At 38.4% G+C, this 13,815-nt stretch overlaps 1 protein-coding gene across 1 annotated transcript in view; it reads left to right on the top strand.

The window, feature by feature from the left end:
• LOC131527542 (nesprin-2) overlaps positions 1–13,815 on the top strand; it is a 108,704-nt gene that overhangs the window by 20,243 nt on the left and 74,646 nt on the right. Inside the window, 20 exon segments of the mRNA XM_058756716.1 lie at positions 476–652; positions 740–898; positions 986–2,263; positions 2,398–2,532; positions 3,639–3,817; positions 4,612–4,690; positions 5,024–5,130; positions 5,386–5,524; positions 5,595–5,746; positions 6,342–6,495; positions 6,825–7,432; positions 8,368–8,523; positions 8,626–8,776; positions 8,974–9,132; positions 9,226–9,393; positions 9,919–10,020; positions 10,416–10,619; positions 10,833–11,288; positions 11,734–11,802; positions 12,025–12,264. Coding sequence (XP_058612699.1) covers positions 476–652; positions 740–898; positions 986–2,263; positions 2,398–2,532; positions 3,639–3,817; positions 4,612–4,690; positions 5,024–5,130; positions 5,386–5,524; positions 5,595–5,746; positions 6,342–6,495; positions 6,825–7,432; positions 8,368–8,523; positions 8,626–8,776; positions 8,974–9,132; positions 9,226–9,393; positions 9,919–10,020; positions 10,416–10,619; positions 10,833–11,288; positions 11,734–11,802; positions 12,025–12,264 — 4,872 coding nt within the window.

The raw sequence follows: 13,815 nt of genomic DNA, 5'->3' as shown, positions 1-13,815 counted from the left end.
AAATAAATAAATAAATTATTTACTTGCTCTGAGTTATCCCGTGGATCACACAAATACAATTGGGAAGAATCTCCATGAGTCATTGAGTCCATTCAGTCAAATTTATCTTTAACTTTTATTTTGTATTTTCACAAAAAAAAGTGTGTTGAGAGACAGAGAGAGTATTTGTAACAATAACTTTACAAAAGCATGCAAAAACAACTTACTGTTGATCGTCACTTCTTGCAGAATGGGGCGTCTTACACCCCACCCAACTTTTTTACAGAATCCAAACAACTCTTACACTGGTAATCTTTATTCTGGTAGACTGTCTCTTTCATTTTTGGCATTTTATGACAGGAGGCAAACAGATTTAAGGTGCAGTACTGCCTCCTATGTTGGAGTGTCTACCAATGATCTAAACACTCTGTGTCTCTAATGAGAATAATTGATTTAACTAAGAACTGAACAAATCTGTGGACATGTTTCTTGGCAGATGCTTGAGACTTTGACCCGGGTGGATCAGGTGTGTGAGAAACTCCAGAAAGTGGCATCTCTGCTCGAGGGCAGGCTGGCTGAGCTTGAAAACTGGAGCACAGAAGCTCAAGAGGTCTGCCACCACCTTAAAGAAAGACAGCATAGGGGCCACCGGGGGCCACATCCCAGGACTAATGTGAGTACAATTAACTAAGTTATGGAGTTCATTTGGTTGATTAAAACGGTGCTTTCACATTGTTGTCTCTTTCAATTCCCATTGCAGGCACTGATCTCCAGAGGTCTGCAGTTGGAAGGACAGGTGGTGACAGAAGGTGAGGACTTGCAGGTGCTTGTGACATCGGTGCAAAAGAACTCCTCCCTTCCTTACCTCAGCACATCGGCAATACAAGACCGACTGAAACGAACTGTCTCGCACTGTCAGGTGAATTTCATTGCAGGCCAGTATCGGTTAAGGAATGCTTAAAATCATGATATTGTAACTTCTCACACCCTTCTGTATGTCCGTCAGGAGGTTACTGAGATGCTCAGTAATTCTCATGGAGTGAAGCGTGAAGGACAGCCTGTAGGTGCGCAGCCTGCTTCCAAGGTTTTTGTGCAGGCACATTCTCAGCCTGAATCCCAAACTGAAGTCATTCAACACCATCAGGATCAGATGTTCTTCCAAAGCGGCAAATTTTCTCTAGAGAGCCCAGTAGAACCTCAAAACCAAGAACTCCATTCTTCTCAGCTGCAGTCACAATTGGAAACCACCAGTGGCATACAGCACCAGTTTCTTCCCCAGGTTCATGAAAAATCTCCAAAAGCTCAAAAAAGCAAAACTATATGCCAAGTACAGCATGCAGAGCTCAAACAGCCTTTGCTGTCATCTGTTGTTAGCAGGAAGGTTCAGTTGAAACCCCAAACTGACGTTCAACTGATCTCTGTAGACTCAAGCCTAACCAATCGCTTTGGACCATCAAACCTTCAAGCTGCCTTGGTAAGCGCAAGCCAAAACAGTGGCTTTGGTCATGTACAGGTTATCTCTGTTGACCCAAACCAATCCAGTGACTTTGGACCATCAGAGCTACATGTCGTCTCTGCAAACTCAAGCCAAACCAGTGGATTTAGACCATTAGACTCTCTCCAAGTTATGTCTGTAGACTCAGGCGAAATCAGGGGCTTTGGACCAACAGACCTTCAGGTTATCTCTATAGATTCAAGCCAAAGCAGTGGCATTGAACAATCAAACCCTCTGCGGTCTCTATCTTCAACTGCATCCAGCCCAAGCAAGTTGCTTACATCGGTTACCATGACTCATCTGAGGATGCCAGTTGAGCAGCATCTTGATTCCCCACCAAATTGGCAACCACAAACCTCCTTGGTGACCCCACACCAAAGACAAATGATTCTGGGCAAAAGTCACAGTTTTCCAAAGCCCCATGAGCCATCACAAACTCTGCCTGTTACCTCACTTGCATCCTGCCCAAGAACTTTGCATACACCAGTAACAGTGACTCAACAAAGGACGCCAATCAAACAGAACCTTGGTTCTCTGGAACCTCAGACCTCTGTGATGACCCAACACCAAAGACAAAGGGTTTTATCCAAAAGTCACAGCTTTCCACAGCCATCAGAGGCTCCAGGTGTTCCCCATGTCCCAGTACAGAATGAGGTGTATTCCAGAGCTCAGGCTTTGGCCAGGAGCAGACTGGATAAAGCAAAACAGCACCTGCATGAACACATACAGGATGTCATCAAAGGGATCAGTACCAGAGACAAATCTAAAAAACAAGCCAAGAAAAAACAGGTAAGGCCATTTCAAAATGTGGTGAGTTTTCAATCCAATAATTATTGATCAAATAACGGTTTAAAAGACATATGGTTGGGCAAAGCACATACACAGAAGCTGTTAATGACTGTTGATATCTTTTTATTCTATAGGCAGTGTCACGTCTTCTCAGGCCTTCAGTGTTGGAGGTGTTTCTAGAAGCTGTGAAGGGAATGGGTGATTTCTGCTCCGATGCCCAGCTCAGAGACATGGACCTCCTCTCTCAGTCAGTCAGAGCCCAGTGGGAGGTAAGAAAGAGATCATGGTCCTTCTAGCTGTGCATTAGTGCATACTACTCAGTACAGTAGTGAACACAAACCAGAACTGAATTGTTGTGATAGGTTTAAGCAGCGTTTGCTAATTGCTCATATTTACCTGCCATTTATGTTTTCCTGAAAAGTTTTAAAGGTGCATTCGTGCATTCTTTATTTAGCAATAACAACCCACACCATGTATGGTCTGTTTGGACATAGTTATTATTATTAATAAATCTTGAATTATGCATGTATATGTTTGTTTTTATTTAAAAACACGTGCATGCATATATACTGAAATGTGATAGTGTATGTACCTAATCTATTAGTCTTTCACTTGTTTTTTTTTTTCGTTTACTAACCATTGGTATATTCCGATACTGGGTAGATCAGCTGGAACTCTGGAAGGACAAATGCCACCATGGTCCTTATGTGACCTTGTCCCAGCATTAATGATTAAATCATAGCATCTTTTGATGGATCTACTGCTGTGTATATAACACCCTGTCCTGTTATTTAGGCAGTGTAATTCTGTGTGTGTGCAGGTAACACATTCCTTAATCTACATGCCTCTGCATGTGAGCATAACTGCATTAAGTCCAAAGTAGTCTCTTCTTTGCTCAGTACTTGTAACTTTTACTCGTTTACTTTAAATTTTTTATTTTTTTTTATCAGTTTATGAAGATTATTCCTGTCAAGTCTCTGAATGTTATTAAACATTATCCAGTAGTTTTTATTTTAAAATAGTTAAATCATCAACAGTTGATTTTGTTGTAACTTTGATCATTTATTGACTGCATGCATGTTTTGACAGGTTAATATAGACGGTTACTTGTTTTCCTTTCAGCTATATAATCATATTTTGCATGCAATATCTCTTCACTACCAGTTAGCCAAGTTAGCAAGCCTCATTACTTATAATGGGAACTCCCATTAGCGTAAATCTTGATGCTCATCCCCAAACCACAATTGTAATTAATTAAAAAAAAAACAATTTGTGGTAGTCAAATTTTATGGTTCTATTTCTATAGATAAAAATACATTTCATTATATCGTTGTCGAAGAGTTTGGAATGAGTTTGTTTTGGGTTTAACCCTCAGGTATGTGCCACAGCAGCTGAGCGTTCAGTGCATCTTGAAGCCTTGAGAAGAATTACAGAGCGTCTGCAGCCCACAGAGAGTGTTCTTCTCAGCACCACCCATCTGAGAACAGACACAAAGGTGGAGAACGTTCAACGCCACACAGACTCCACAAGTGACTTGGCACCATGCCAGGATGGGTACGTAAGAAGCTGAGTTGAAGTGTTGGGTTTACACAATGGAAATATCTATTATATTAAAATAATAATATATATTCTGATACATTGTGTTTTAAAAGTAATTAAAAAAAAAAAAAAAACCCTCTTTCTGTATTTTATAATTTTAATGCTCTAAGACCTGACTCTGACATGTACCAGCAGTGTCTTTTGTTTTAAAGAAAAAAGTAACTTACAGTACACTACTGTATTTTGAAAGAAATTAATGCTTTTATTAAACAAGAATACATTAAATGGATTTAAAGTGACCGTAAATACATGTATAATAGTAGAAATAATCTTTTTAAAATAAATGGTGTTTAAGTAGTACAACTTTTTCGGTATTGACAATAATAATTTTTCTAGAGCACTAAATCAGTATATTTGAATGATTTCTGAAGGATTGTATTAGAAATTAGACGAGTTATTTTAAATTGTAATATTACTTCACAATATTACTGTTTTTACTGTATTTTTGACCAGTGTAGTCTTAAGAGACTTCTTTCAAAAAATTTAAAAATATTAACAACCCCAAATTCTGTGTACCGTTACATGTCTTTTTCAAACTCTGGCTTTTCTTATAGACAGACTAAACTAACAGAAGTGGTCTCTTTATATATTTGTGTTTGTGTACAGTACATACCTCACAGTCACAGTATATACACAAACAGTTTACTTAAGTGTTTAGTATATAGTAATTATAGTTAGCTTTATATAAATGTCGATGGTTCTGTATGTCATTAACATAACTAAGTAAACATGTGCACGTGTGTTCACAGCAGGGGGGGAGCAGTCAAGGATTGTGTCCTGCTGAGAAAGACTGTACTGGTGGATGACCTGAGCCGCGTCCACTCACAGGTACACGTGATCATGTTCTGTGTGCGACATGACATGTATTATCTCTTTTTAGTCAGTGCAGTATTTTTTAAAGAGTATTTTTCATCTGTGAGCTCTCTACCTGCCCAGTGTTAACATGGCACGTTTTCTTGGTCAAGTTAGCATGTAGCCAAACATGGAGATAAACCTTATGAGAACTTCTCAGCTCTGATTGGGTGTTGCTGACCTTCTTAAGCACATGGACAGCTCAGAGGAGTTAATCTGCTGAGATTTGCTAGGACTGCTGAAGACTGTATTCCCTTGTTCTGGGGTCGTTTGACCCCTTGTAATAACGCTATGGTTGTTCTCTCATAGGCTGTTGTCCAGACCAACATCGTGGAGATAAAACAGATACCAGAGAGGACCGTCATCCATCCCTGTTCAGCACAGGAAGAGGTTACAGCACAGGAAACTCAGAGCAGGTAAACATTTTTGATACAATTTAACTTCAAGAAATGTATATATTTCCGTGTTCTGTCAATACTATATAAGGATGTAACTGGGTTTCCTAAAAATCAATTTTAGGATTTTCTATATGCCATTTATATGCTGCTACCTTTTAAAATGCTCATAATGATTACTTTATGAAATAAATAAATACATTTAAATTTTATTCATTTAATGGTTAAAACCTAAAAATTCATCTTTATAAGCATTTTATGTACACATTTTTTCAGCTACAGTGCTGCACAGTCAGTCCTCCAGCAGCAACTGCTTAACAACAGTCAGCAGCTGGAATCAGAGTTTCCCATCAGCCCCGGCAGCAATGCCAGTATCTCTGCTGACTCACTGAGGAATCAACTCCAGCACGTACTGGTCAGTCTCCTTCACCACTTTCCTGCATTTTGGGTGTGTTTTGTATACAAATAGCTGTGTGCTCATTTAGGCTCTTAAGGACCGGACGGAGGCTCTGTGGCGTGAGTTTGAGCTTCATTGTTACCAGAGCTCTCAGCACATGGAAGATGGCTGTAACATGGAGCAGGAGAGAGCTCGGCTTATTCAACAGTGGAGGGAACAACAAATGTGCATTCAGGCCAGGTGAGACACATGTAGGCATCCAGAATGAGACAAACTCTGTGTATAAGGAAAAATGGTGATTACAAACATTTGTCATTAATTTCTGAAAAGTATCTATGAAAAAGTTGAGTAAATAAAAAAAAATAAATAAATAAAAAAAACTCTATTCTTAATCTAATCTATTCTCAGGCCTCCCATGTGGAGCTCTATTTTTTTTTGGTCTTGTCATTCGAAAGCAGGTTCAAATCTGTCACTTGTAAGGTTCCATGACCATGTTGGAGCAGCACTACTGTTAGTCATAAGTGTTTAAAGCCCCGTTCACACCAAGGACGACACCACAACTATAACGATAAAGGCACAAAGAAACAATATCGTTGGAATCATTTTCAGAAAGATTTTTTTCCAGCTGATGAACGATAAAAACATTGACAGCCAATCAGAATCCATCCTGCTATAATGAGCTCGAGAATTTAAAGCGGCACACAAGCGTGTGCTGAGAATAAACAGGTGATATCGTTCGCTGGTGTGGACGCTAATATGTTTATCTTTATAGTTATCGTTCTTGGTGTGAACGGGGCTTAAGTGGCACAATTATAATCTGTTATATATTGCTCAGGGTGAAGTCCCTTGAAACTGTGGTAGAGCTGCTGGACTCAGCGGACATTCAGATTGGACTGATTTCTGATCAGATCAAACAGATCAGTCAGAAACCTCTGAATATTAGAAACTTTGCCATTGCTGATCCCAAAAATCTACATGAAGAACTAAAGGTACATTATCCTCCAAATTCATCTTCATGCTTGCAGATAATTGAAGATCTAAATGTTTTTCACACCTCATAATCAGCTCAAAATGTCCAGCTTGTTAGTTGTGTATTTTAGATCCTTTCACATGTCCTGATTTTTTTATAACATTTTTTAGAACATCTGTTCACAGGTGAAAAGATCTAAAATGCTGAGCTTTCCTTAGGAAAATATGACTTTTGATAACTTTACCTTTTAAGAAATGTTTGTTTCCTCATTCCAAGCATACATTCAAATATTTGCATAATTTACCTTACATTTGCATGTTCAAACTGACCTCTTTGTTCTTTGTTCAGCGTCTAGATGAAAGTATCCAGAGAGAGCTGTTTCTGCTTAATAAGAGTGGTGGTTCAGTTAGTGACGCTGCTGATCTGAGTCACATTGAGCTCCAAGCTCATTTTCCCCTGCAGCAAACTCTCCACGACCGCACAAAATGCTTGGACCAGCAAAGACTATGTCTGAGAAAGAGTGAATCGGCCCTGATGGGCCTCGTGAGCCTCCTATCACATCTCCAGCAGGTGAATGCCGACCTCAATGCAGCTCACAGCACATCAAATTGCAGTTTAGTCTCCATCCGGCAAAGCCTTCAGCAGGCCAGGGAAGAATCGGTTCAGCTAGACCGAATTCTGGATGATGCTGGCATGAGAATAACTCTGGATGACAAACCAGGCAGCTGTCATGAGATGGTGTCGGCTCTGGCCCTGCGAGCCGAAGAGGTCCAGACCAGACTGGCTGTAGGGCTGAAGCAAACTGACAGAGGAGGGAAAGGAAGAGCGGAGGGAGAACAGAGGGACCGAGCGTTCGGTAGGAAGAGGATGGGCCTGCAGGTCGCTCTGAGGGAGGTGCTGGCGGCACTCGAAAAACATGGGCTGAAGGAACCCACACTTCCTGCACTACAGCACAGGTCAGCAGACTTTAAAACAGGACTGCTTATGGGGGTTTTTTTTCTTTGTTTTGTATACAATATTTTGAAAGCTAACCTAACTTAAATCAAAAATGTTAAAGTAATATTTAATAAAATAACAGTTGCAATATACAATAAAAAAATCTATTTTTATAAAACAGGATTTTTCTTCTTATGCATACAATAAATTAAAAGTGCTTTAGAAATAATTTAATTGTATATTGCAATTTTTTTAATTAACATTATTAGTACCTTTTTTATTTAATTTAATAACAATTGTAATATACAATAAATTAAAATACAATAAAAAATTAGTGCTGCTTTTTCTGTTTTGCATACAATATTTCTAAAGCATGTTTCATTTAAGTCGATTTAATTTACACAAATAAAACAAGTTGATAGTTATTTCAATTAAAATAACAGTTGTAATATACATATACATACATATATGTATATATATATCAAGAGTTTATTTGCAAAAACGGATAACTCCGTTTCTTTTATTTTTCAAAAATCATGTTTTTGTTATGTTTTTATTGTTTCATTGTTAGTTAGCTGTATTTTTTTTGTTATTTTTTTAACTTAAAATAACTCAACTGCAGTTTGATTGAGATTAATTGGAATGCACAATGAAAAAACAGGATTTTTGAAAATTGTTAAACATGGAGTTATCTGTTTTTGCAAACGAACTCTTCATATGTATAATAGAATAAACTTTCACCACAATATATATAGACATGTATATAAATAAGATACATTTATAAATGTCATGATTGATGCATGAGTGCTTTCTCACAGTAACACCTATATTTGATCCATTTCAGATAGTTTCAAAAAAATGTGGAATGACTTGAGAATTTTATACCTCTAAATTGATTACAGTAAAGGAGACGATATGCCTCTGTCTGTCTCACCAGTGTCTCTTTCTTTCTCAGGTTACGCTTCCTGACAGACATGGAGAGCAAACTGGTTGCACTACAATCAGAGATTCAGGATCTGAGAAATACTTGTGCACAGACAAGCACCTCAGAGACAGCCATCAGCGAGCTGCAGACGCAATGGGAAAACGCACACAGAGCAGTCACAGAGAGGTGATGAGAAATCATGCACATGAGTATAGGAAAGCACTTTGTGAAATGCCATTTTTCTGCCCATATTTCTGAACGGAAACATTTTTCGTGCTTCTGTTTCAGTCGTGAACAGTGTGTCTCTCTGAGCGAACTACTGAAGAAGTTCCAGAGCTGCCGAAATCGCTTGGGCAGCACTTTGCAGAAAGCAGAGCAGACTATTTGTGATCAGGCCTCCTATATGGGCAAAGACAACCTGCAGCTCCTGATCAGTAAGGTACAGAAATACTGAAAAATCCTGAGTACAGTGCTGCCATTCTTGGTGGACTGCAGAATGATCAGTTTAGATCATTTTTAGTATTAACTGCAGACTGATATTTTGTAAAATCTATACAACACATTCATTAGATAAAACTGGGGTCAGAATGAGTATGAATAAATGCATGACTATTTATATTTTGTGTGTCTGTGCAGGTGACCAGTATAAAGTCAGATCTCAGTGGTCTTGGGGATGGGGTGGAGGAGTTCAGAGCTGTGTGTCGACAGCTGCAGTCTCTGATGAGAAGGATCCCAGACTGTGCAGACGCTCCATTTGAGAGTGAAGCTGACACCCTCATGGACCGCTGGCTTGATGTATGTTCCCTCAGTAATGCTATAGTGTGATAGAAATACTCTCACTCTGTTTTTCTAATAATGTTCAATATTTGAATCAACCTGCTGTTTCAGGTCACCGAGAAGACAGACTGTCATCTGGACAACCTTCAAGCTGGCTTTTCTCTTTGGGAAAAACTCCTACTGTTGGCTGGAGAGGTGGAGGGCTGGAGCGCCCAAAAGCTGATGACACTTGCTGAGTCACACCCCTTTCAGACAGAGCAGGATGTGTCTGCCATGCAGGTAAAACCTTCATCAGCTGACAAACAATTTTAGGTATAACTTTCAAATAGACTTATTTTCAAAATTGGAGACCGATGTTAAATGAGAAAAATAAATTATACCTTGTCATCAAGTGAACATTTATGGAAAAAAACATGATATTGTTAGTGATATTTACACTACCATTCAAATGTTTGGGGAGAATAAGATTTTTCTTTTAAATAAAGGATGCATTCAATTGATCAAAAGAAAATAAGAAAACAAAATGCAAAATATTTCTATTTCTAATAAATGCTGTTCTTTTAAACATCGTCTTAATCAAAGAATCCACACAAAAAAAAGTATAAAAAAATAAATAAACAGCTGTTTTAATCAGTGATAATAAGAAATATTTCTTGAACAAATTAGCATATTAGAACAATTTAGAATATTTATTTCTGAAGTGCTGCTGAAAATTCAGCTTTGCCATCACAGGAAAATATTACATATTACAGATTGCACTGTATTTTTAATAAAATAAATGGCAAATATAATTGTTTTGCACAGGATGAACTCAGGATTCAAGAGGAGAACATTGAACATTTCCATCGCAGATCTTCAGAGATCCAGGAGCTGCTGCAGAGTCGCGAGTTCCCACTGGAGCTGCAGGTGATTTTGGACACACCAGCAACTTTTCACGATGCTAAGTTTTTAAAAATTAATACACAATGTGTAATGACATTTGTAAACAAAAATGATGTGATGTACTGTGGTACACACACTCACACACACACACACACACACACACACACACACACATATATATATATATATATATATGTATGTATATGTATATCTATATGTATGTATATGTATATCTATATGTATGTATATGTATATATGTGTGTGTGTGTGTGTATATATATATATATATATATATATATATATATATATATATATATATATATATATATATATATATACCTCATGTATTAGTATTACCCAGGCTAGCTCATTGACCACTCTTTAAATTTCAGCAAATTCACTGTAGTTTATTTTAAAAGGTGATTGAGAGCCAGCTGAGGAAGAAGATGGCAGAGGTGAAGGAGCTCTTTTCTGAGACCAGTGATGTTTTTGGACAGCTGGAAGCTGCCAAGGGGAAGGTGGCATCTGATATCGCAGATCACCTGTCCTCCATTCAGACTATCACAAATGCACTGACCTCACTGTCCACATCTAAGAGCCCACTGGTCCTCAAAACAATCCAGGTGAATGTTTATGCTTTAAGATTAAGCTGAGAACATATTCAAATGCAATGCAGCAGTGTAGTGAAGTTCAGTTTTGGCCCGTTTTGACCTACATGTGCACAGTGTTTCTGTCACATACTGTGCTTGATTTTAAATCTATTTAACCCTTCAATCAGTTCACTCAAAATGTTTTTTGATGAGCTAATCCTTTAATGTAATCGTTTTGGCTGGCAGGGCTTATCGGAGCAGTTGCAAGCGGAGGCAGAGCAGGCAGGTGCATTACTGCAGCAGATAAATCTTCTGGCCAGCATTGCAGGTCTAGAAAACCTGCAGATGCTGGCTGAAGATGGAGCTCACCTTCAAGAAAGCATCTGCATGGCCAGAGAGCTGGTCATAGAGAAGAGAGAGCAAACAATGAACCCCAACAGATCTGACGATCAAATGGTCCAAGACCCTAAGCACATCAAGCCCTTGATTGAAAAATCAGAAGATACTGTGCCAGAGATACAGTCTGAATCTAATGGTAAAACAGAGGAACAGTCACTTGGAGGCAAGACACAAGATGAGTTGAAGGACTCCGAAGAGCAGGCCTCCAGCTGGGCCAGTGAACTGCATCTGAAGGGAGATTTGCAGGTTTCTGAGGATGTGAACAGACGGGTCACACCTCAGGAGAAACTCACAGCCGTGCAGGTAATTTTCCTGTCATGGGTCTGTTTGTTCTCAAAGGGTGTGCGTCTTTAAAATGGCCTGAACTGAAATATGAACTAATATCAGTTTGTTTCTTGGTAACTACTTCAGTTCTAAGAGTTATGCACTGTGTCTGTTAACATCAATTTAAATTCCATTTCAGTTTGGCATATAGTAAAAGGGAGCATCTGACGCACTAAAGGAAATTTATTTTTGAACAGATCATTTCTACTTGCCCTGCCTGTTATAATATAATATAATATAATATTTTTTATTATAGAAAATAATATATTAGGCGTTTAATTTGCAATAATAGCTGAACATTTTGTGGCTGTAGTGTATCTCCATAAAAGGTTCTCACACATCTTTATCTGATGCAGTCATGTTTACATGTAAATGTGTTGAGAGTATGAATGAGGATCTGAAGTGTGCAATGTTAATACAACAGAGCCACGAGAGTCTGGACTCTTTGCGGGGTTGGATAGAGGGCAGCTCTAATGACTCAAATGCATTAAAGGTAAAAGATGCAGACGAAACCATTCACCCACAATCATACACACTCAAATGTAAAATACTGTACTTAAACTTAAATTAAACTTTTTTTTTTAGTTCACTTCAGATAAGCTAAATCTTTTAAATTCAAAGCCTAATTTAAACTGCATTGTCGATGATAGCCTTGATTAGCCTTCTCCAGACGCCTAGTGTAATGAGACTAACTGCCTTGGTGGATTCTTGGTAGGCTGTAGAACAAGTGGAAGGAAAACTTCTAGAGGTTGAGAAACTGTCTGAGGTCCTTCCAGAGGGTCAGACTACTCTCTCCCAAGAAGCTCAAACATTGTTTGGAAAGACACCAGCCCTGAGGAAGATCTTGGAAGATGAGAGGACTCAGGAAGGGAACTCTGATCCAGATCAAAGTTCCATTCAGTGCATCGAGCCTCAGCAGCCTGGAGTGTCCACAGAGGAGCTCCAGTCAGTTCAGGTTAGTGTGGTGTGTCTTACACAGGAAGTGTTTGAAAAAAAAAATGTTTTGAGTGGTTTTGGTACATTTTATAGAGTACAATTAAGCAATATCAGTTGCTTTATATTGTCCCAAACGTCTGCAGAACACAAAAGTGTTTTTTTTTGTTTTTTTTTTTGTCTATGCAATGTACAGCGCCCTCCAAAAGTATTGGAACAGTGAAGACAAAATTGTTCTGTTGGCTGTGGAGTCAAGACATTTGCAAATATGATGAAAAAATGACTATGAGACAAAACTACAGAATGTCACATTTTATTATTAGCCGTTTCAACACACGTTTTACCAAATAAAAAGAACAGCACTTTTAGAGTTCATCTTACTCATTGATGTGAGCATAAGTATTGGGACAGTTGAACATAAGGAAGATTTAAAAGATTAAAAGCTATTATTTAGTTGCAGATCCTTTGCGCACAATCACAGCAGTGAGTCTGTGACCCATAGACATCACCAGACTCTTGGTCTCATCCTTTGAAATACTTTTCCCAGCCTTTAATGCAGCCAATTCCAATTGTTGCTTGTTTTGGGGAGTTTCTGCCTTTACTCTCCTCTTCAGCTGGTGAAATTCACAGGTTCATTTTCACAGATTTTATGATTTGTCTGTCATCAACTACTGTTGTTTTCTCAGCCGATCAGGTAGTTGTTGGTTGCTGGTGTCGCTGGTGGTTTCCAAACTCTTGATTTCTCCATGCCCTTTGTTTTTGCTATAGATCTAATTGACTTCCTCCTTTTCTTTTAGCATCCAAATTGCTTGCTTTTCTCTCAAAGTCAGCTCCCTCATCTTCATCCTGGTTTGTGTGTGTCATCATCGAATGCAAGATTCCGAATGCAGAAGTAATGGATATAACTGATACGACACGTTCCCTGCTTTTAATATCTGAATAATTAATGCAACAGGACACAGCTGATCACTTAGAAAGACCTGTGAGGCAACTGTTCCAGTACTTATGCTCACATCAGATAGAGGGATGAAACTCTAAAAGTGCTGAACTTCTTAGCTGGTAAAACATCTGTGTGTTGAATCACCCAATAATAAAGTGACACATTCTGTAGTTTTGTCTCATATTCATCTTTTAATCATAATTGTAAATGTCTTGACTCCACAGCCAACAGAGCAATTTTGTCTTTACTGTTCCAATACTTTTGGAGGGCGCTGTATGTAAGTGGGGTTCAAAACAACACTAGACTGACTTTTATTGAATGTACAAAAAAATTACTGAGTAAAGTACTAAAAGCCTGCATACTCTCAGAAATCAAAGATCACAAGTGAGATGAAAGCAGTATGAGCAATTTACTGAAAAAAAAAAAAAAAACGAGGTAAACATTTCGGTCACATGTTGACCATTTTCAATGCCAAGCTCTGTGTGCAGGCTTTTTTTTTTTTTTTTTTTTATTTTTAAGTACTTTACTCTTTGGGAAACTTTTTTGGCTTACGCACCTTGTTTGGAGTATTTTGAAGGCGCAGTGAGTCTCCGTTTGTTTTTCCAAAAAATTACCGAGACATTTTTGCAAAGC

Source organism: Onychostoma macrolepis, chromosome 20, assembly GCF_012432095.1.
Source record: "Onychostoma macrolepis isolate SWU-2019 chromosome 20, ASM1243209v1, whole genome shotgun sequence".
In the NCBI taxonomy this organism is placed as follows: Eukaryota; Metazoa; Chordata; class Actinopteri; order Cypriniformes; family Cyprinidae; genus Onychostoma; species Onychostoma macrolepis.
Note: the sequence above shows the minus strand (reverse complement) of the source record. Positions and strands in the feature narration are given on the sequence as shown.